The 24,772-nt window shown below is 37.6% G+C and overlaps 1 protein-coding gene across 3 annotated transcripts in view; it reads left to right on the top strand.

Annotated features, from left to right (window-relative positions):
• LOC127659204 (zinc finger MYM-type protein 2-like) overlaps positions 1-24,265 on the top strand; it is a 30,235-nt gene extending 5,970 nt beyond the window's left edge. For all 3 annotated transcript variants that reach the window (XM_052148913.1, XM_052148915.1, XM_052148914.1), the window contains exons 5-23: positions 866-1,078; positions 1,705-1,852; positions 4,049-4,164; positions 5,788-5,910; positions 6,010-6,160; positions 6,407-6,579; positions 8,349-8,514; positions 8,624-8,655; positions 8,794-8,923; positions 9,023-9,150; positions 11,343-11,505; positions 14,848-14,979; positions 15,213-15,322; positions 15,514-15,703; positions 16,697-16,839; positions 17,483-17,597; positions 19,123-19,365; positions 19,495-19,630; positions 22,552-24,265. In XM_052148913.1, coding sequence (XP_052004873.1) covers positions 866-1,078; positions 1,705-1,852; positions 4,049-4,164; positions 5,788-5,910; positions 6,010-6,160; positions 6,407-6,579; positions 8,349-8,514; positions 8,624-8,655; positions 8,794-8,923; positions 9,023-9,150; positions 11,343-11,505; positions 14,848-14,979; positions 15,213-15,322; positions 15,514-15,703; positions 16,697-16,839; positions 17,483-17,597; positions 19,123-19,365; positions 19,495-19,630; positions 22,552-22,738 — 2,799 coding nt within the window. In that variant the 3' untranslated portion in view covers positions 22,739-24,265. The remainder of the gene's footprint in view (positions 1-865; positions 1,079-1,704; positions 1,853-4,048; positions 4,165-5,787; positions 5,911-6,009; positions 6,161-6,406; positions 6,580-8,348; positions 8,515-8,623; positions 8,656-8,793; positions 8,924-9,022; positions 9,151-11,342; positions 11,506-14,847; positions 14,980-15,212; positions 15,323-15,513; positions 15,704-16,696; positions 16,840-17,482; positions 17,598-19,122; positions 19,366-19,494; positions 19,631-22,551) is intronic.
• Positions 24,266-24,772: the final 507 nt, after the last annotated feature.

The following is a 24,772-nucleotide window of genomic DNA, read 5'->3' as shown; positions in this document are numbered from 1 at the left end:
AGGCAGACATTACGAAGCAGGTTGTAATAAACGGTGTATTAACGAATCCTACTAAACTACTACTAGTAATCTTATATACTGTGAATATTAACTAAGCTGCACGACTGGATGCTACCAAAAGGTTACCAAGCAACATCTGCATGACTTAATTAACATTCATGCACTATAACTTAATTTTGCATCATGTTACAAAGTAGCAAACTTCTGCCTGCTTTCTCTGTTAACTTGGGATCCAAAAGCTCAAAGTAGCCAATCTACGCAGTAAGCGAGCGATGCAATAGAACTAGGTCACTCCCGTTATAATCAGCAAGGCTGTTACACACTGCAAGGTTGACACAACGTGCATTCGTTTTTTTTTTTTTTTATTCTTTTGATTATATACATACGTTTTGATCGGGGATCAGATGATGCTCACATCGATGCAGCCAAATAATTTTTCAAATTCACTCTCTGTAATTTTCAACAGAGCCCAGGGATTGAATGAGGAAAGATGATCAAGATCGGCTCACGTGTGTATTACTGTCTGTAAAATTAGTTCTTCAGTTTACAACTAAATCGAAAAAATAATAATTTTCACTCACATTTTCTTTGTCGGACAGTGTACAATATAATTTTCACGCACTATCACCATTGTAATATATGTATCCAAGCTTTAAGCCGTGTAGCCATGGATAATGACCTTGACAGTATTTGTTGTGTGTCCATGGCTGTCACCTTGGAAATAGAATAAGAGACTGTTAAACCAATTTTGCAGCCAATCTTTGATAATCTTTAATATGATCATTTCTAACTGTTCAATGATCATAATATAAAATGCATGCTATTATGTGTTCTTTCTTACAACTCCCAATCCCCACCTTTTCAGATTCGTCATGAAGTGAGCTTTAAGAACGTAACCCACAAGATCTGCAGTGATGCATGCTTTAATCGTTACCGTATGGCTAATGGGCTCATCATGAACTGCTGCGAACAGTGTGGGAACTACCTGCCCAGTCGTGCCACAGCAAACCACTTTTTACTCATCGACGGTCAGCAAAAAAGATTTTGCTGTCAAAACTGCATCAGGGACTATAAACAGGTCAGTTATTTTGTTTAAATTGCTTAAAAGGTTTTCGGTCATAGGATATCCTCCCTAAAAAAAAATAACTGCCTCTATTTTAAGAGAAAAACGCTCCAATAAACCCAGTATTAAAGAGAGAGTTCAAATAAAATTACATTTATGCCATTATTGTCCCATATGCACAACCTGTATTACTTTATTTTCTTCTGTGAATCAAAAGGAGATGTTAGGAAGACTGTTAGCCTTAGTCACCATTCACTTTCATTTTCCAGACAATGAATGTGTATAGTGACTCAGTCTGTAAGTCCCTAACATTCTGTCCCTAACATTCCCTAACTACCGTCTCCTTCTGTGTTCCACAGAAGAAAGTTAGTCATATGTTTGGAACTAGGGTGAGCTATGTTATGTTCCCTTCATTCTGAGAGTCATACTTTTAACTGTCTGACATTCAAATCAGAAACCACTACAAAGTGAATCTTCACATTATACAGAGCTGTCATGCTCTGCCTGTCCTATTTGTAAGTTTACCCTGAGTAGCACATGAATACACAGCAATGTGTTTAAATGGTACGATATGTGCCAAGTAGTTTTGATCATGTTGTTATTATTATTTAGTATTATCTGAATTATTGTCTTCCTTACAGACTCATGGGAAGATGGTCCAGTGTGTTGGCTGTAAGGTGATGTGCAGATCTTTTGATGCCACTCAGTGCATTGGGTCAAATGGAGCCATGGAGACATACTGCTCTACAGCCTGTATGACCAAGAGCAAATTTGCATCTGCTGCACAGAGTGAGTAGATAATGACAACCTAGAGCTGATGCTGCCACTCTTACTCCATGGGTCCAAAACAGCCTAGAATTTGTGTTGATTTATTACTCAAGGTTTGATGCTGTTTTCATAACTTTTGTACTGGAACATACACGTCCCATATTGTTTTACCACATTTAACTTGTATCGTTTATTAACATGCTTAACCCTCTGGGGTCGACAGATGCGCCGGCGCGTCCTGCTGGAACTAAATTCTCTGTCATTTTGGGGCATACAGATAAGTGTAAGACATCATTACAGACTATAAAGGGTCTACTTTTATTTGTGTACACTCACAATAACAAAACTTTGTGCTTTTGTAAAATAAATAAAATAAAAAGGGTGAGCTTTCAGCAGTCTCTGTGTTTACAAGCTATCTGTTATCTGAAACGCATCACTAAAATGAACTGAAACTCCGCGAATACTTATCACACAAACATGAAACATATGTCTAAAGAAAGCTTAAAATGTCTACTTTTAAATAAAACCATTCAAATGTAAAACAAATATTCTCCTGCAATGTAATCTGTATGAAACAAAGTGATGTACAGTTTCACCTGGCTCAGCGAATTATCTCTAATGTGATCCCACCCACCAGCAGAGCGCGCCATTCATACGCTAATGTGCTGAGACGTCAAATCAAATGGCAAACGCCCCCCGACTGTGCCTTAAAAACAAAGTCATTCACTTATCTGCACGTTTGGAAGACAGCATGATACACAAGTGAGAAAACTCCTGGATAGTGACGAAGGGTTACAATTTTCCTCCGAAGAAGAGCGGGACTCCGATGAACACTTGTATTTTGAAGAGAGACTTGATCCAGCCAAGGATACAATTTCGGACGAGTAAGTCATTTAGTTTTCATTAGTTGACATGCTATTTTATATAAACATGTACATATTTTACTAGTGGGACTGTTTCCAGACTTGCCAGCCAGGATTCAGAGTATTGAAATTTGAAATATGTCCTAATAAGCAAGTTTTAGTTACATTTTAAATACTGTTTCAGCTAAAGCAGGTATTTAAATTGTATGCTGTATGATATAAACATGATATGTAATATGATATAAAAATAATATGAATGTTTAGATTATATTTTAACTAGTGTTTATGCTGCCTCATTATCATCAAAGCTTGTGCTTGCAAATATGTATTCAGGTTAAATGAGTAAAATGCACTTTAAATATGCCCATATTAGAAAATCACCATCTTATAAAGATTTCTGAAGGATCATGTGACACTTAAGACTGCAGTAATGATCACAAATTGCATTTTACAATATATTCAAATAGAAAACTGTTCTCTTAAATTGTAAAAATAGTTCACACAATATTTTTACTGTATTTTGGATCAAATAAATCCAGTCTTGTTGAGCAGAAGAGACTTCTTTTAAACGGTAGTGTAGGTCTAAAATTAAGTAAAGTCTTTATTTAAAGAAAATGTACAGTCAGATTACTTTGTCGAACTCTTTAAAATAATTTATTTATGTTGGGGCGGCCACCACCTTTACAACTTTTTAACTTAACTTGATTATGATAATTAAGTCTCCTCACGTTCATTCTTTTTCTGTCACATTCCTCGTTGATATGGCCAGGGGGGAGGGGCTTTTGTCTCTCCGGTGTGAATTACAATCAATATTAATGATCATTCATGCCACCTCGCATATGACCTTTCTAACACTAAAAGTGTCTTACAAAAGTTAAAGTACTATATTGTTTTGCATGAATGAGTGATCAGGATAGTTATAATAATCATTTTGTAGCAAAAACTCTAGGCTACAAGATCCAGTTCTCAAAAGTCTTGTGGACAAATATTTAGTATGTGTTATATGACCTTATTTCTTAAATTTAGTTTTTTCAAAAACCATACATAAACATTATTTTCTCAAAAATACACGCATGTTGCTCACATATTATTTTAGCCCAGTTTGTGCTGAATACGGTGTCATCATACTTCAGCCATTAATATGTTTTTAAGCAACAGAAAAAAGCACAAATGTTAAGGCATGTCAACTTCTCCAGGGCCCAAAACACCCTCAGACCCCAGAGGGTTAACAGCCCTTCTGATTGCTACTTTTAAGATGTGTACTCAAAAAGGAATTATGTATGGTCAGAGATTTGAGGTTTAGAAAGTATAAGTATAAATGTAAACTCATGTTTGCCCTTATTTGTTTTTGTAGATGCTGAGCCTGCATGTCACTTCTGTAAGAGAAATGCATTACCTCAATATCAGGCAACTCTACCTGAAGGGAAGGTTTTGAGCTTCTGCAGTTCACAATGTGTCACTAAGTTCCAGGTACTGTAGATTAACCATTGTTTTTATGCATGCATCTGGTAAAGGTGATTTGTATAATTTTTTTCAACATTAAAACACGTTTCTCTTATCCCAGTTAAATATGCAGAGATAATTACAAGTAAGCCATTTGTAGGTTGATTTTATTCATAGTAAAACATTGTGGATTTTTCATGATTGTTGTTTGTTTGAGCATCCTGACATAATATTGACTCAACTAATGTCATGAATTTGGGCTGTGTCATCAGTTTGCATGACCATTGGCAGATGGGGAAAGTATGAGCTTTTAAAAAAAATTCAGTTTGGTTCTGCTAGTGTCACAGAAATTACATAAATTATTTGCTGATATTGAAAAGGTGAAGTTATTACATGCTTCAGTAAGAACAGAATGGTAATGTTCTATTAGGCTGCATTTACACTGCAGGTCTTGATGCCCAAATCCGATTTTCTGACAATATCCGATTTTTTTGACGACACGCTTGCATCATCTTTTAAAAGTGACCCGTATCCGATTTTTGCATTTACACATATACTGCTGAAACTTCCAAATGTAGACGTTCTGACCCGGAAAATGAAGTAAAACCGCACGAAATGCAATGGATTTAAGACGCGAATAAAATTATCCAGTGTTTTGCTTTCCACAGTATTTTAAAAGTCATCAAAAAAGTCAGCAAAACATTGGTCTCGTACGGCGGAGAAAAAAGAGGAGAGCCCTTGTTGCAGCCTGGATGAATTTAGCGATGATCGCTGCAACATCAGTTCAAAGGGAGGTTTGGATGCGGCTGGTGGGATCGCGTTGTTGGAACCTGGGGTCAAGAACTGTGGGTCAGCAACTTTCGTATGAGACGAGAAACTTTTGAAATGTTGTGTGTGCGGTTGTCACCAATGCTCTCATATGAGGACACAACATTTCGCCAGGTAATCTCAGTGCAGAAGTGCGTTGGAGTTGAACCATGGTAGCTCGCGACAGGAGCTGGTTATCGAACACTGGCACATCTGTTTGGCATAAGTGACGCATCAGTATGCTTAATAGTCCGGGAGTTTTGCCATGCCGTGCGAAATGAGATGATGCGCGAGTACATCAAGCTGCCAGAAGGTGAAGAGCTCCAAACCGTGCCTCCCCATATCTCGTGAAATGTCGTCATAAATTGATTTATTTCGATAACAGCCCTGCGTTTTTGCCTGCACTGTCTCTTCGCCCCAAACACTCAAAAGACATGAAACCTCCGCATTGCTCCACTGTGCGTTTCCTTCGTCCTCCATCGCGCCTATAATAAGTCACGTGATCTCAGTTGGTGGTGTCCACCTGAGTTGACGTCACTTTAATGACGTACGACTCCCATTTACTGGGGAATATCCGATTTGTCTGCTTACATGACACACGCAAATGCACGTATCCGATTCATATCCGATTTATTACCACATATGAGTGAGGCCTGAATGCGATCTGAGAAAATCGGAATCCATGCGTTTTTTTTCCTGCTTACATGTTCACCGGTCATATACGATCTGTGCCACATGAGAGGAAAAAAATCGGATTTGGGTCACTTGAACCATGCAGTGTAAATGGGGCCTTAGTGTTTAGTTTTTTTCCCATCCAACTTTTACTTTTTTGCTTTTGTTCAGAATGCTACCATCCAAACATCAGCCAACGGGCAGCCTCCTGCTTCACCTTCTGAAAGTATTCAGTTGAAATGTAACTACTGCCGTGGTTCCTTCAGCCTGAAGCCAGAGATTCTGGAGTGGGAGGTGAGAGACACAGTTTTAGAAATCCCAGTGTTTCTCAAGATTTAAACCTTTAAGATCTTTAGTGCTGTAAGAATGAATTGTGATCTCTGTTTTCTTCAGGATAAAGTATATCAGTTCTGCAGTAAGGCCTGTTGTGAGGACTACAAAAAGCTCCATTGCATAGTGACGTTCTGTGAGTTCTGTCAGGAGGAGAAGACTCTTCATGAGACTGTGAAGTTCTCTGGGGTGAAGAGACCCTTCTGTAGTGAAGGTCATTATTCTGTCTCTTAGTCTGTCTGTATTGACCAGCACATTGTCCTGTGATTAAATCTATTGCTGTTCACATCATGATGTGTTGTGATTATATCTTTATGGTATGAGGACGATGATTGTGACATTGATTCATTGACATTTTATTTTAATGGATAAATGGATTACATTGTTTATGACAATGTTATGGTGTATTTTGGGTGCTTGTATTTGAGCTGTTTGTGTCACCCTCACATTTCCTCTGCAGGCTGCAAGTTACTGTTCAAGCAGGATTTCGCCAGACGTCTGGGACTGAAGTGTGTCACTTGCAACCACTGCACCCAGATGTGTAAGAAATCTGTAACCAAACAGATAGACGGAGTCAGCAGGGACTTCTGCAGCGAAACATGTGCTAAGAAGTTTCATGACTGGTACTACAAGGTACGGTGATCTTCCTGCCTGTTTAATTTATCTCTCTCTATAAAATGAGAGCAAAAGTTTCAAATAAAAAAAAATTTCTGAGTAGAATTTTGCAAAGTGAAATATTTTCAAAAGGATTTACAAAATATTCGGTGTAACGTGTAAATAAGCTGCACTATTGAAATTTGTCTGCTAGAGCTGCATGAAAAAAATTATAATTTCAGGGATCAAAACTCCTCAGCTTTTTGGAGAAATTCACCGTTTTGAAACCATAATTGGTCAATTTGAAGAAGTCACGTGAAGAGCAATGATTAATGTGCAAATGTGACTGATATTTATAGGCTTTAAGGGACTTTCACATGACTCGCTGACTTTGCACCAAAGTGTTTTTCACACACACATTTGCGCTTCACCAACAATGTCTTTGAGAGTACTAAGCAACAAGAAATATTTAAAAACTGTCCAAATTTGTGAAGACATTGAATGTCTCAATTTATTTTAATTAAATATTACCTTATCGTTAACAAATATCAGAGACCCCAGTTATTGAACTAATTTAAATTCACCAAGAAAACGCTTAGACCTAAACATAAATGAGTCCTTTTATTACTCACTGCAATTTTCTCTGCCAGATACATGTTTTCAATGTTTATTGTGCACGCCTCCTGCATTTTTACATGGCAAACACGTAAATTCGCCCTTCTGTGACACTTTCTGCAACTCTTGTCATGTGGAGGGCAATGCGGAGCTTGACGCTGGGTTCATCCTCCAGAACCAAATTAAAACTGCCACGAGAAGTCGTCTGTCCGAGACAAAGATGCAAAATCTAATGACAATTGCCTTGATGCATTTGATTACACATGGGCGAGCACCCAGTTTAAGTCGATGCGGACCAGGAGGAAGGTTTGAGTTCTGTTCAGTTCATTGTTTACGTGTTTTGTTCATATTTTAATTGTATTTGTTTTTTGTAATATTGCGTTGTTCATATGTCGTGTTTTAGTGGCCTCCGCTGTCACGGCGGGGGAAAAAAGCATTCATCTGCTTCACGTGGTGTCTCTGTTCGTCTGTTCTCTTAATAAATAAATAAAAGCATAATCTGCTATATGCTCGTCCTGTAAGTTCATGATTACAAATAAAAGCATTTAAATTTCTTATCATTAAAATATGAAAATTAAAATGACTGGTAATGATAGATTGTCAGAATTTTTACAACCCTGTCCGTGCACTGTATGTGACTTGACTTTTGATTTTTTTTTTTCTTTTTTTTGTTTTGCAAAGACTAATTTCAAACATTACAAGTAAACAGGCTACTATGGACAGAAAACATGGACAAGATCTTGAAAAGGAAAAATATTGACGATGGTTAGCCTATGTGGGATAGTGGTGTGCTGTAGCATTTTTTTTTTGTCATAAAAAGTGTGCCGTGGCACACCTGAGTGAGCACATGTCAACTGGATGTCTGTGGAACTGAAAAGCATTGTATTCTATTACAAACGTTATGTTTATGAATGAACATCTGATAAACATCTTAATGATAGCTCATTTAAATGTATTAAAAATCGTAATTGTTACAAAAACTTGAAAAAGGTGAAAAATTGCAACTTCCAGATGAAAATGCCCATATTAAATAATGTATGTCTGCTATCAAGGATGATGTTTCGGTGGGTGTGGGCAATCATTGTATCAGAGATCACAGTTTAAATTATTTAAAATATAATTTTAAATGTAAATTACCTTTAAAAACACTGCACTAATGTCAAAAACCTGTATTTCTCTGTTGTGTCCACTAGGCGGCACGCTGTGACTGCTGTAAGGTGCAGGGGAACCTGACAGAGTCTATGCAGTGGCGTGCAGAGATGAAGCACTTCTGCGATCAGCAGTGTCTCCTGCGCTTCTACTGCCAACAGAACGAACCCAACATGGCCACACAGCGAGGCCCTGAAAACACAGTTTTCGGTAAAATCGTAAAACCTCACATCAGGATATATACAGTATGTGTCTGGTAACCGTACATACCGAATCATACTACCACGTTAAAAAATTAAATCATGTGGTCCATTTATAGGGCTTGGAGGAGCAACCCAAGCATCTAAGATGGTGAGAGTACAACCAATTTTGACAGCGAATGATGTTGATTAGTAAGAGATAAGGAGATAAAATTGCAGAAGAACCTTAACAGAATAAATTGTTGTTATTTCATTGTTCTTGAAGTGACTATTTCAAATGTTTACTCAGGGGCCTCTGTCCCATCCTGTTGGAGGGATTCTAAAAGATGTGAAAAATAAAGCTGTGCTCTGTAAGCCCCTTACCATGACAAAGGCCACATACTGTAAACCCCACATGCAGAGCAAACCACTGCAAACAGGTAAGCACTTTCCAGCCTGTCAAAATAAAGTTACAAATATGCACTCTTTCTAGAAAAGTTGTAGGCTGACGACTGGCTTCTTTCTCTGCATCTCCTCAGATGAAGCTGACCTGGAACGCACTGGAAAGGAGTATGTTCCTATTCCAATCCCTGTTCCCGTTTACGTCCCAGTACCCATGAACCTCTATGCTCAGGCCACGCCCACACCTATTGCAGTACCTGTACCGGTAAGAGATCCCTCACTTACCCCTATCTTAAAATGTAAAAAAGTAATTGCATAGGCTATGTCCACTCTGCAGCAGAATTCGGTTGTCAGTTTTTAGCTAAATACACTCACTGTGTATCACTAAGAGTTTGCTTATAAACGAGAGTATATAACTAGTGGTGAGATTCTATTACCGAATTTACTCAAATTCTCAGTTCAGTTAACTTGTGCTGTGTAAATGGAAGCACACTGGACACTCTTCTTTATACACAGTTACATGTGTTATTCATGGCTATAGCAAGATTAATAAAGGGGATTGACTCCAGTTGCTTGTTTATACAGACATTCAACCCTCTCCTGAGATCTAATGTACAGGACCATGCGAGAAACTCACCTGTTTGTAAATATGGTTGTCAGTCCCAAACACTAGCTGTGTGAGTGTAGCCAATGTTTTTATTTACACCAGAATGTTTTTCTCCGTTGGGATTCATTTTTTGGGGGGGGGCTCCATTTTCAGGTGAGTTTATGTACTGTTACTCATTAGCCGCATTTCTACTATCGGGCCAGTGTATCCCAGGGCCATAAACTGGTCAGCCAGGGCCTATAGCCTCTGACCTCGAGCCACGAAATCCAAATCACTCTGCATTCCCAACATTAGGCTAAAAGCCCTGCAACGTTCCCCTAAAATCCGCCCTTAATACACCACCCTGGTGCAAATGTCATGCACGCCTCCCATTTCACAAGCCAAACCAAATGCGTGTTATCTAGTTATCTAGAATATCAAGTTTATATTGTGTATATATACGTTAGCAAGCTAACAAAATAAGTTCACGTTGACAACTCACCCACTTTAATTACCATGGTGTCCCGAGTAGTCTCTCCACTAACAGCGGGACGATATCCCAGCACACCGTCCACGATCTCGAACCATGGAAAGTTCTTATTTTGGGCACCTTTTTGTTCATTGTGCATCTTAATGGATTTGTAATGTGTTCGCAATATTATTCACCAAGATGTAGGTGCGTGATGTCACATATGACACACACACGCAGCGGAGAAAATGTCACAGAGGAGCGAGGGGGTGCGTGCATGCGTGCATGCGTGCGTGCGCGCGTGTGTGTGTTAAAGTGGATCGCAAGTTTATTTGGACTGGGCCGCGGACAGCAGGGAAAGAACAATGACATGGTTCACCCGTTGAAGATATTTCGGCAGCCGTCCAAGTGATCGCCTGTTGAGGCAGATTTAATGATAATCTCGCAATAAACTAAAGGCTTCTCATCTGCACATTCGCCCGAGTGTAACGGAACCAGCTCATGATCATTATAGGTTTCCCTCATTATTGTGGAGGGCAGACCTCAAAACTGATGTGACCAATTTCAATTCTAGTGAGACTTTTCATTTTTAAAGCGTTACGGAGGAAGTCAAGTCAAAGCTCTCAAACAATTGGTAGCCCTGACATGCCAAACAGCACTGAGGAGGAAAAGATCAACACTGTGCTATGAGCCAAAATTTTTTTCACGCATCACCTTTACAAAAGTGTTTCACGATTTTACATGAGTAAAAGTAAAGGTTACGTTTTCGACTAAAGGTTATAGTTTCATATGAAATGATCTAATTTTATAGCAACAGTGGCATTTGTTGTTAAATATTCAAAATGTGTTTCAGCTAGTACTTATTTTTTCAGAAACACTATAATTCTTTATTATTATTATTACTATTATTGAAGACCAGCTACACTGACCTAACCATGGTAATGAGGAGCCTTTCCATCTGTGTAATATGTATGTTCTGTTTGAATTATGTTTGAAATTAGGGAACAAATGGGATAATAATGGGCTTATATAAGTAAATATGCTCTTAAATTTGTAAAAGGATGGAGAGAACTTCCTTTCATTATTGTTGTTGAAATCAGCTTCTGCTTGGTTTAAAAGTGCTCAATGATTATAACTTCACTGCTGTTCACATTCTCAAGCAGTTTTGTTGACCTTCCTGAGTTATGAGGGCACTTGTTGGCAGCCTTTTTTTTTATTTTTTATGATTTTACTCTTTCCAAATGAAAGCCACTTTAACTAAAGAAACTGATTTAACATGGAAAAATACAAATAGTACTTTAATGTCTAAAACGTTGCTGACCCCTTTCATACAGTAAAGACTGCATGCCTTAACACGTAAAGATGTCCCTCACTGCTCTGTGCCTCATCCTGGTTTATACAGGTGCCTGTTCCAGTGTTTCTGCCCACCACACTACAGAATGCTGAGCAGATTGTGAAGGCTATCAATGAGCTTAAGACCGAAGTCCCCTCTGACCCTCTGGAAGCTGATCTGGCAGCCATAGCTGAAGTGATTGCAAGAGACGAGGATGAGAAACCAGACTGCGGTAAGAACCTGTTGGGAACCATCCACTTGAAGCATACTGAAGTAGGGCTGCTTGCATCACCGTGAAAACCGCTCCACTGCAGTGGTAAAGTGCCACAGGCACAGTGCATGCGCGTGACGTTAACATATCAACTTACATAGATGACCTTACGAAAACTTGAGAACAAAAAAAATGAAATGATATAATTTGAGGAGTATAATAAATTATTAGACCTTTAGTAACTGTTTTGTATTTATAATTTTTCTGTGTTTTAGAGATTTCTTGATTTTGCGCATTGTTCTGGTTACGGCGTGTCCACAAGATACATCTTTAGCATGCAAACCACGACTAGGTGTTTCCTCACAAGACTCTCTACAAGAGAAGCATTCGCTTCTTTCTAGATGTAAGTTGTAATGACGGGGTTCGTACAAGGTGCTTTAAGTACTTGAATTTGGCTTTTTTAATTTAAGACCTTGAAAACATAAATGGTTTACTAAGAGGTGCATAAAGTGCTTGAATTGTAAAGAACATCATTTGTTGCAGAAATATTTAAATAACCGTAATGTTACAGAAAGACGTATCCCCACTGCTACAGCCAAACACCATATGCCCTTTCTCCTGCTTTTCGCTCTCACAGACATTGTTTATGTCATGTATCAAAGAGAATAAAGAATTTATTTGATGAAAATGTTATTGCTTTCCTCTTTGTGTGTGTTATTCAGAACCGGGTCCAAATGAATACTGGAGGATTTCATGACTTTTGTAGCCGTTAATGGTTCTCAAACAGCCATTCTCCGGCTGGTGCGGTCGGAACACACCTGGGGAAATTCACAAAGGATGAATTGCACATGGTTAAATGCACTATTTATTAGCAAGCGCTCTGTGCTGGTTTAGCGCCCCATTCACTAAAGGAATTATGCAGGTCAGGCAACAGCGCGAATGGGCCCACAAAATCTATGTTAAACACAAACTGCACACACAATTTTGATCTTGCAGGTCAATTCTGAGCACTATTCAGCAGAGGATGCATTTGACCACCTTGATATGACACTCTGCCGGTACTGAACAACATTAATCCACTGTTGTGATCCAGACACGCACATTGTCTCTTTAACGTGCTGGAAGTGTCCTCAACTGTACCGCACATCTAAATACATGACCGGTTATAACGCTCTTCTGCTAAAATAATCGATAATAGATGTACACAAACATCTGATTTAAACAGATTAAAATTTATTTGGTTATCGCCTTTTTCATTTGGTGGTAATGGGGAAATGTAAATCGCGTAAGGCAATTTTTGTGAATGAATCGCAATTTACAATGAGCCTAATTTACATATAAAGGAGGTGTGTTTGCTCAGAAAGGAATCACAATTAATTTAAATATTGAAGACGCAGTGCATTTTCAGCATTGATTGCACAGGCTAAAATAGATTGCGTGTGGTTAGTGAATATGACGCAGGTATTTGTGCTAAATACCACGTGCAAAAGTGCCACGACTGTTTGGTGAATTCACCCCACAGTGTTTCTGGAAGTGCTATTCAGCTTTGTGTGCTGTTGCTGAGTTTATATTAAGAAACATGCAGCGAGAACAGTGTGGTACTATTTGCGAACAAATGACTCCAATGAGCCGGTTCTTTGTAAAGAATAAAAATCATACAGGGTCAGATTAATCGCATCCAAAGTGGCAACAGGTGACTGCAACCATTTAATTGCCTTTGGTCTGGCAAGCTCACTATACAGTGCAGCGTGTTGAATCTTTTATTTAATATTTGAATTTAGTTTTCATTATCGTCAGGTGTTAACGCCACTGTCACGTGGGATTGTGTATTGACCTATTACAAACTTAGATTATTAGTTGAGGATTTAAACAAATGTTTTATAGATACTGCTGCGGCGTTTTTCCATGCACAAGTACAAATCTTTGCAACAATCAGTTTTTATTTAAAATTATTACAATCATTTAAATTTGACAATTAGAGTAAAAGTGTCACAAATTAAATAAAACGTTCTGAGGTTTGAATGCATATCATTGGGGGATTCTGTTTTCTCCGTCAAACATACCCTAGTGGAAAGAGAGCTTTGTCTCACAGAAAACAGGTAGTGGCTGACAACATTGGCAGTTTTGATCAGTTCCTCCACATGAAGCTGTTTTATGAAAACATGGCTCATGAGCCATAAGAACTATTTAAGGTTCCTATTTTTATTATTATTATTATTGTTGTTATTATTATTATGTGTTATGTTTGTAATAAGTGGTATTTTATAAAAATGTATTATATTAATAAATGTATATTTTTATTTAAAATGAAAAAATTAAGAATTTGTGTGATGAATGACATCTCTTGCATAGTCCTTGAAAGCATAAAAATGTGCTTGAATAGTCTATGAATTTCACTTTGAAGCATCTGTACGAACCCTGTAATAATATCTTTATTCTATTGATGGCTTGTATATCTCATTTAGAAAGTATATTATGCGTTTGTAAATGGGTGATTTATAAAAGCGCTTCACTAGGGATTGGCGCTTTCATCTCTCGACACGCAGTTTAGATGAAAATTATCCTCACAATACTAAGACTGGATCATTTGAATAAACAAGGTTTTATTCAACAAGATTTTTCTTCTTTTAAAACATTTTCAGTTCATGGTAATATCTTGCACTGTTGTTTATTTCTCGTCATATTTTCATCAACAATGTTTGAATTAAAAGTCAAAAAATTATTCTAATCCGTTTTTGTAAACTAAATCAAATAACTCAAACATTTTTGTGTGTAATTTTGTTGACGAGATTAACACCACGTTCTAGACGTGTATTGAGTGTGGCTGGAAATATGATAACTCGCAAAACAATTTAAGCGTCTAACTTCCAGCAAAGGTTGGACTGAACAATTGAATTACTATCCAGCAGTTTACTGACATTTAGTTGCGTTGAATATCGGAGTTTAACAATATTAACAATCTGCCATCTGGAATATTTTTTGTCCTTGACATGTACATGTTACTGATTTATAAGGTTGGCTATATAGTCCAATAACAGACAGAAATGTAAAACCAATGCAATAAGGTTTTTTATTTGTTTTTGTATTTAGTGATATTATGCAAAGAGTTTAATTTTTATTTTGTGTTCAATTACGTACTTTTAAATTTTATGCACAATAATTACGTAATTTGCACGCATTCCCTCCCCTGCCCTTCAACCATCGTATAACACTTTTCACCGGCGGTGATTGGCCCTTAACCAAAAAAATAAAAAAAATAAAATTGCCAGCGCAATGGCCCTATACTGAAGCAAGATTCTTTATAGGATTTGTTCTGGTTCAAATCAGACTGTTTTATGTATTTCTAAATCCTTTTTTTCCTAGACATAAAGTGTGAAAAAAGCTGTAAGGAAGTGAAGATGGAAAGCATAAAACTTGAAAATGGCAGTGACAACTCAGAAGAGGAGGAAGACAAGTACGAGCCAGATTTGGACCTGGAGAAGGACTATCCACTAGGTACAGTACCACCATATGAACACAACCTCCTTTTAACTTATTGGATTGGCCATAGATAATATTATGGGTGTCTGTTTTACCTTTTTTTTTTTTTTTCAATCTTTGTGTCTACCTAAAAAATAAACAAAATCTATTAATGCATTTCCTTCTGTTTAACTCTCCAAACCTATAATCGATGTGTCCAAATAACATGATTGTATCTAGTAAAGACCCATCACTCTGGTCTGTTTCAGCATCCGAGCCCATCCTGGTTGAGTGCCTGGATGCAGACATGCTCTTCTCATTGCCTCCAGTCCTGACTGAGGAGAAAGAGAAGACGCCTCAAATCAGAACCAGGAGGAGGGTACAGTACACAATTACCTCAATAACTGCACATCCAATGCTGTCCTGTGATTAGAAAACCATTTGCTGTTCACATGCTGATATACAGTGATTGCCGAAGTTCTATATGAGGCTAATTGGGTCATAACCTGTCATGAAGTATGATCATTAAATGCTAATTATGCTAATGTTTTTGAATTACTGTCATTATAGGGCCAGAAGAGGCAGGCAGTAGAGGAAGAGTCTTCCTCCTCTTTATCCTCATTACCAGCAGTAGAGTCTTTAGCAGCCGACAGCTCCTTCCCCTTGAGTTCCAGGTATGGCTTAAATGCCTGGAGGAGATGGGCCACGTCTGCAGCCTCACAGTCCAGCGAGACCAAAGGAAAGGAAAGCCAGAAACAAGGTGTTTATCATAAATTATTTTTCACAAACGCACACTTTTGAAATGGTTATTTCACCCAAAAAAGAAAATTTTCTCATCATTTAAATCACCCTCATGCCATCTAAAATGTATGGCTTTCTTCTGCAAAGATTTTTAGAAGAATATCTCTGCTCTGTAGGTCCATTCAATGCAAGTGTATGGTGGACAGGCCTTTTTAAGATCTAAAAGCATATCAAGTCATCCTAAGCATAATTCATCAAACTCCAGTGGTTAAATCAATGTCTTTTTGAAGTGGTCCAATCAGTTTGCGATCCTTAGCGATCATGATATCAAGCTCTGTTGCAGTGTAATCGAGCTTGAAATCATGATGTTGCTTAGAGACTGCAATGGCAAGGTGCACAGTGAAAATGTTGGGTTATATTTTGGTCCGTTCTCACTCAAAACCAACTGGATCACTTCAGAAAACATTGATTAAAACACTGAACACAAATATGAGATATTCTTCTAAAAAGTGTGTTCTGCTTAAAGTCATGCACATCTTAGATGGCATGATGGGTGAGTCAATAACGAGGACATTTTAATTTTAAACTATAATTTTAAACTATCCCTTTAACTTGTTTGAAGTAAAAAAATCCCTTTTTTATTATTATTGTAATGCCAGATGATTGCAGATGGAACAAGCTTTATACAGGCTTCTGCTTGTTTTAAAGGTGCTCGATGATTATAACTTCAATGCTGTTCACATTCTGAAACTGTTTTGTTGACTATTCTGAGTTATGAGGGCACTTGTTACATTTATACACTTCATTAAAATTTCAGGTTTATTTAAAAAAAAAAAAAAACATTATTATAAAATGTAATTTATTTTATTGCAACCATCTTAAATAATAACAGAATCACACTATTGGAAATCTGTCTTTTTGTGCCCGGTTTAAACTTCAAGATGAGCACTCTTAATATGTCACAACTCTCCTCACTGATATTGCTAAAAGTATTTTTGTGTTTTCTTAACAGTTTGTTTAAAAGGCAGTCTCCTGTCGCTGAGCCCAGAAGAGCTGAATCAGTCTTTATCTTGCTTTGTGAAAGAGGTGCGCCGACCCAATGGGGAGTGCTATGCCCCAGACAGCATCCTCTACCTCTGCCTCAGCATCCAGAAGGTGAGACTGCCCACAAAACACAAGGCTGTGCATGCCTGTTGCATTTGCCCATTAAAGCTGTAAATAAGGATTCTTGGACTGTAGAGACTCTTCTAAAAATTGGGTAACATTCTCATTTAAGACCACAATTAGTTTTATTAAAGTTGGAAATAAACTCTATAGGAAACTAGATATTCAGGATCAAGAACGAGCACCCTTGATCTAAACTGTGTCCAGTGATTTATAACATTTGCTGTTCACATCCTGAAACATTGTGTTGATGCTGTTACTATGAGGACACCGAAGAGTGCTCATTAGAGAGATGGGCCCAGTTACCTTTTATTAAAGGCACAAGTGGTGGCCCAAAAAATATTTGGACACTTAAGTCACACTTAAAAATATATATATTTTTTTTATTGTTTTTTAGTGGATGTATGAAGTCTCTACTATATCTATATGTTTATCATTTCAAACCTTCAAACAAATTTATCTTGTGAAATGGTTTGCTTGTGATGAGTTTTATTTATTTGTATTAAAATGCATTGTTATTTTGTTGTGTAATGCAAATGCAGTCAAACAGAAGCATCCATACAATTTAGTTTTTTTGTTGTTTATCTTTTGGCCACTGTACTTTGTATTACAATGCTTCTTTGTTGTTTTGTAGCATTTGCAGGACAAGGGGAGGACAGATGACCTCTTCGGTGACCCACAATATGACATGTTTAGAGAAGAACTGAACAAGCTCCTTAAAGACTGGCAACCCACTGTTCTTCCTGATGGTAAAAGCACTAGTACATTTGAAGACAGAATAAATGTAGGATTGTAATGTCCAGTGATTATAACTTGCTGTTCACATCCTGAAAAGGTGTGTTGACTCAATCCAACTATGAGGGTATTTCTCAAAATTAATTGATTGATACATAGTTTAAGATAGGGGTGTGGCAGCGAATCCATTATTTGTTACTATGGCAAAATTATCTGTATTCTGTTTTGTATTCGGATAGAACCGGGTGTGGGCGTGGCTTAAACCGGAAGTGTACTCTATATAAAATATACCTCAGGCCTATTTAGATATTATTATTATTATTATTATTATTATTATTATTATTATTATTGTTGTTGTTTTATTATAATTATTATTATTAATTAATTATATTGTTGATATTCTTTATTTTTTCTCACCAGATGAAGCTGGATATGTAGGCTAGGAATTTTTTTTTAACTTTGGTTTCTCCTGGTATTTCTGAAATTAATATCTGCTGAAAAATAATTTTTGTTTATGTCTATGCAGTGTGCAAGTATAACCGTGTTATTTTGGGGGCATGAGGTGTCAAGCAATTGTGAAATTCCAGGCACACATTTTGCAGCGAATATTAAATACAAATGCAAACATTAAAAGTTATATGATAGGCTACACAAGGCTTATTTTGTGTGCACATACTTTAACATAATGTGGAGGACATAATTATTTGGTTAAATTCCATTTAATTAGAATTGGTGAATTAGAAGTGGAATAAATGACGAGCGAGTTTTGGTTTCTCCTCAATCCTCCATGTGCAGGAATATTCTGAATAGATTTATTATTATAAGTATTTAAACCTCTGTGGAGCATTTAAACAGTTTTGGAATAAAGGCTAAACCATGCAATTGCTTGAATTGGTCATGTGGATATAAATGTGGCCAGCTTTAAGAGACACAGATGAGCTCCACTATAAAATCATCACTTCTCTGGTCAGGAATTCAACATCACGCTCAGGTTGGTTTCTTAATCCTTATGTGTGAATTGTATGCAACAGTTGGTGTTAATGTGTTAACAGATATTTTAAGAAGTGGAAAATAAGTATGATATAGTATCTTAGTTAATGTTACTCTTGACAAGATTAGATTTCTGAGGTTCGCACAATTAACAGAGACTGAAACGGAGTTGAGACTGCGGCCATCTGACGAACTTGAAATCACACCATGTGCATTTTCATTCATAAGGTTTACACTGATATGTTTATTTAAAATATCACTTAATACCTGTGCTCATTGGATGATCAGTCTTCAAAACTCGCACTCCAGTAGCTGCAATGTCATGCTTTGAGGGCTGAGCAAGTGCTCATCCAATATAGTAGCAATTTGTGTGATTTCAGTCATGCAGATGTTAAAAAATATCGTCCCTGTATCTAGGTGCGATCACAGATTTAAGACTAATATCGACAGATCGACCAGTGTGTCCCTAGTTTTATTGTTAATATAGCTTGCACAATCTGTCATCATCTGTGTTGATACAGAATTAAGTCTCTGTTTTTTTGTGTTGAGGTTCTCGTTGGGGGCGTGTTGAGGAGCAGTGTTTGTGGAGCAGTGGTCAGCTGGGGGAGCAGACGCCCTCCGTCCTGCTGAGATCTCTCCTCTATCTCAACACCAAATACTTTGGCCTCCGCACTACTGAACAGCACTTACGCCTCTCCTTCGGAAATGTCTATGGCCTCAACAGTTCCAAACCGCACAGCCACGATACCACCGTCTGCATACGCATTCCCTCCATCTCGCATGAGCAGCATGGTGTGTTTAAAATAATCACACACAATTTATTTATTTACACATATCAGTAGATTTTTAATTGTGCATCTGTTGGATGAATAGTGAAATTCTTATTGCAACTGGTGATGAAACATGTCTTGTTTTACATAGAGCAATCAGGAAGTAAGAGGAGGCGTAAAGACAACTGTGACTCAAATTTTGAGGCGGATGGTGGTTCAGAAGTAGCTGTTCACTGTCCTGTTAAGAAACATGAGTGCCGACTGTATGAGCTTTACCTTTCAAAGTGGTGAGTCACATTTAACAGATTCTGTCATGCATTGACTCCACAGAAAAAGGATAAGTTGACAGCAGTTGAAACCAGCTGTCCAAGATCCTTTCAGAACAGACCTGGGAAGTTGAGAACCACAGTGTCCAGTGATTATAACATTTGCTGTTCACATCCTGAAATAAGGTGTTGATTGTGTTAATATGAGGACACCTCAGAGTGCTCAAAGCTTGACTTATAATTATTTATAAGTTTATATATACTTAAGACATTGAGTAACACTGGTGAAGGAAATCTCGTAAATAAAACAATTTAATAAAATGAATAGCATTGGCTTTGAAATTACAAGGAAGCCACTGTAAAATAGCCATTATACAAACAGATTGTTTAGAGACTCTAAATTCTGATTGGATGAGCCATAGTTGTACACCTGTAACTGCACATTCTATGTTAATACAGTTATACAGCTATATGAAGTTGCTTGCAAATATACAAAACCTACAGGGGTAGTCTAATGAACTATAATTATACTATAACCAGGGTTCCCAAATTCACGAAAAACCTGGAAATATCAGGGAATATTTTAATTGTGTCATAAAAGGTTCTTTTAAATTAATCAAACTGGTTCACAAATTGCTCTAGATGATTCATTTACAAACCTGTCTGTTGAAAAATTATTTGGAAAAATCTGTATACAGTAATCAAAAATGCCTGAAAATGTCATGGACATTTTTTGGTTAAAAAGGGTAGGAACCACTGTATTACTTGACGGAATAATTTTTATTCTGATTATCATTAAAAGAATTGACTTTATTGGACATTATTGTCTTATAATTGCTGCTGGCAACAAGTTGCTTTGTTGCTTGGAGGCCATAAGTGGTGTACAGTAATACTAGGGATCACTTTCACACTACCGTTTTTGGTGCACAGACGAATTTGAATGACGATCAAGTTCGGTTAATTTTAGTGCTGCACGATTAATCATATCGCAATATCAGCATGTGCGATTATATGACGGCATATTCTGCGATTTTAATAAAAAAAAATATTAAATAAACAAGTGCATGTGTGGACGTGACAGCCCATTCTCTCTGAGAGCGGTTTGCTCATTTTCTACTCCGCTAATAAAAACATGACCAGTCAGTCTCCGTTTAGGGAGTGGCACATGTGGTCATGTCAGTTTCTGGTGTGCAGCGTGGAAATCAGGTGAAGATGGATGCCGAGCAGACCGACACTGAACTGGTGGTCAGAAAAAATAACACCGATCACAGCTTGGCGATATGTCTTTATTTCATCAATAGTTAAAGTTAATATAATACAGGAGTGTGCCATGTAAATAAACACAAACTCCAAAACTGTCATTATCTGTGCGGTCAGAGCCGCTTCAACCAGTCGTGGAAGTACTCTGAGCGGGAGTCGAGACCCGGAAAAGATTTAAAGTTCCGCCGACTGATGTGCGCTCTAACATGTAGACACTCGTCTCGCACCCCGCTGTTGCAGCTCGCAACATGTTACATCATTGATGAGATCATCATAATATCAATCTTATGTGAAAAATAACATTAATTACAACAACAATAAAATGTGTGCGTATGTGTATATATACACCACAACAACAACAACAACAGTTTTAGTGGTTAGATTGAGTTTTATATCCAGTTTCCTTTTCAAAAGAGTTTATACATAGTACATCCTGATTAAATGTCCCTGTTTGTTTGGACAATCTTATTTTCATGAAAATAAGATTGTTCTGTTTTATTTAGGTGTAATATTGAGAAAACAAGTTTGCAGTAATGCAAAGATGTTATTATTAAATTTTGTAAAAATATTATTTTAATTTGAAAACACTGCATTTATAGTTGTTGTTGCTAGTTTGTATGTTTGAGTTGAAAAATACACATTTCAGCATGTATTCTATTTGTAGTAATCACAGTAATCTATTTGTGCATTTTCCTTGATAACCAAGCAAGTTGAATCATGATACCATTTGTTTATTATATCGCATATCGCAATATTAACCTCAATAATCGCAATATGACATTTTCCCAAATCGTGCAGCCCTAGTTTGAATGATGTGAACGTTGTTTGCTGTCCGCACCGGAGTCCGTTTGATGACAAGGTGGTATGAGGTGTGGTTCATGTGAACTCTAGTATGGATCGCTGCTGATATGAACACGATCATACCAAATTGCAGAAGTTAAACGCTTCTAATGATGTTAAGTTCACGTCTTTGCAGGCTACCAATTGCAATTATTATGATATAATGCATTTCTCATATCTGCTTGTCTCCAAATAAATAAAGCTGCTCACATTCTTCACATCTGTTGCAATGCATTCACGGGCTCACAGCAAAGAAACTAAAACATTCATAACATCATTGCACATTCAATGCTTCTGCGGCAGACAAGCGCAAGTGTCGTTCTGTGCATAAAGTTTTGGTGATAATTCCAAAGAGTTGAATAATAACACTGCGAAGCTGATGTCTTGTGTTGTTGCCTAGTTACTGTGTTAAACAGCTGCCACTTGTTCTCACGTTGATGATGCAAATGGACTGCGTGGTTTTGACCAAAATTATATGATGTGGACAGAGACCAGCAGGGGAGGGTGTAGGAAACTAACTCAAGTTCTGTCCAAGCAATTGAGCAAAGTGTGAAAGCACCCATTCCAACAAACTATATTACTTGGTAGAAGAATGATAACTTAAATCGTTTTTATGAATGTTGTGTCTTGTTGTTGATGCTGATTACAGAAGCAATAAGCCAATCGAAGCTCTGTTACAATTTTAAATCAACTTGGAATGGCTTATTTCTTTACTCGACTGCACTTTAATTGATATAACATTGTCATTTAGTATGCTGATTTTCATCATGTTCATGTAAAAGAACCCTGTGTGATCTGACTGTTGGATCATTGATATCCCTACTCTGTTCCTCTCTCCCCAGCCCAGAGTCTGTGAGGCAGAGGACAGACTTTTTTTACATGATGCCAGAGGTCTCTGCTTCCTCAGACAGTCCACTATGGTTCAGCTCGACTCCTCTAGAGAAAAGTGCACTGGCTAGGCTCCTGATTCGAGTGCTGCTGATCAGAGATATCTATAAAGAGAACCAGTTTGAGGAGGATGGCGTTTAAAGGCCGATGCACTTAGTACTTCTTACTCTGCTATCATTTTACCCAGTGCATCACAAGCCAGCTGCTTTCCAAGTCACATCCAGTCACTGTCCCTTTAAACACACTGACCCCAGTACAGCTATGAGCTACGAGATGATGTCAAGCTGAACATTGGTGGGATTATGCTGATTCAGATCAGTCTTCCCAGAGGACCCTGAATGGAATGTAGGGTCTCCAGAAACGCGACCTGCGGAATGCTGCTTTCTACTCTTTTTTTTGGGGGGGGGGGGGCTGTTTTTGATTTTGTTCATTTAAATTTATTGGAAACTTTTGTTCATGTAGCATTACTTGTGGCCACTGTGGTCTGTAAATATTAGTTGTCTGTTAGCGGACAAGTGCAAAGACACAGGACTAGTGTTCCTGTAAGGAAAGCCATGGGAATTCAGGACAGTTATTTTCTTCATCCCAAATTTGGACCCAACAAAGCCTTCTAAAGATGAAATTTATTTATTACCGTTGGTTGACGTCTGTTAAAGAGAGAGTCTAAGATTTTCTAACAGCAGAGCAAAGGGTGTGTTGGATGCTGTGCAATGTTCCAATTTCTCTGGCCTTCCATTAGAGCATTAAAACCTGCTGCAGCCCTGGACCTCTTTGTATGTGTGGGTGTTTCTCTCTCCCTTTTCTTGTTGCTTTATAGTGGATTGGATAGGAATTGGTCCTACGCAGCCAATACGTAACTGGTATTGAAACATTAAGTGTGAAACTATTCCTCTGAACAATCAAGTATATAAAATTGTACTTTGAATTTTATCCTCCGTGTTGTACTGAGTACACGATTAAGCAGAGACATATTGTCAATGTCTTAACATCATAGGATTTGCTCTGTACCCTTCCTGGAGTAGAGAGAAATTTGAAGGATGTGTGCATGCACAAAGGCGATTCCGTCTTTTGATAATTAAACATTACGTTTAAAACACTTTGCTTATGCAAGAGTAAAAGTGATTTATTTATGAGGTGGAAATCAGTGGGGTTTGTTCATGTTTTTTACAGTTATTTTCTTTTACATTTTCTACCAATAAATTAAAAACTAATTTCTTGGTCTTAAGATCTTTTTAAGGTCCTGTTTTTTCCCCATTGTCTGTTTAAGCAGTATATCAGGCAAATGAAATGTGGGCATAAATATTACAATTTGCAGTTCTGTCATTCCGTTTTTAGCCCAGGCCAACAAGGCTTAGAAGGGATCGAAATGAATAGCTTTCTGTAATGGAGTAAAGTTGTTTTTCCTTGATGCTGTTTCTCATTAGTGAGGCTTGCTAAGATAAGTATTACTTGCTGTATATTGTGGTTTGTACTTCAGGTAAATTGTGCCGCACAACTCTCATAACTAGCTGCTTGTGCTATAGGCTTGAATTATATCTCGCATCATGTAGCTTGTTTTGGAGAGGTGTGCCATGACTTTTCTATGATATTGAATGTATGGTTTTCTCTTGGCAGACAGTAAACAACAAAATTAGACTTCCACATTTGAAGGATATACTGTACAGTGCATCCGGAAAGTATTCACAGCGCTTCACTTTTTCCACATTTTGTGATGTTACAGCCTTATTCCAAAATTGATTAAATTCATTATTTTCCTCAAAATTCTACAAACAATACCCCATAATGACAACATGAAAGAAGTTTGTTTGAAATCCTTGCAAATGAAAACTGAAAAACAAAAATCAAACATACATAAGTATTCACAGCCTTTGCTCAATACTTTGTTGAAGCACCTTTGGCACCAATTACAGCCTCAAATATGATGCTACAAGCTTGGCACACCTATTTTTGGGCAGTTTCTCCCATTCTTCTTTGCAGGACCTCTCAAGCTCCATCAGGTTGGATGGGGAGTGTCGGTGCACAGCCATTTTCAGATCTCTCCAAAGATGTTCAATCGGGTTCAAGTCTGGGCGACTCAAGGACATTCACAGAGTTGTCCCGTAGCCACTCCTTTGTTAATCTTGGCTGTGTGCTTAGGGTCGTTGTCCTGTTGGAAGATGATCTGGAAGATTCTCT

This window comes from Xyrauchen texanus, chromosome 18, assembly GCF_025860055.1.
Source record: "Xyrauchen texanus isolate HMW12.3.18 chromosome 18, RBS_HiC_50CHRs, whole genome shotgun sequence".
Taxonomy (NCBI): Eukaryota; Metazoa; Chordata; class Actinopteri; order Cypriniformes; family Catostomidae; genus Xyrauchen; species Xyrauchen texanus.
Note: the sequence above shows the minus strand (reverse complement) of the source record. Positions and strands in the feature narration are given on the sequence as shown.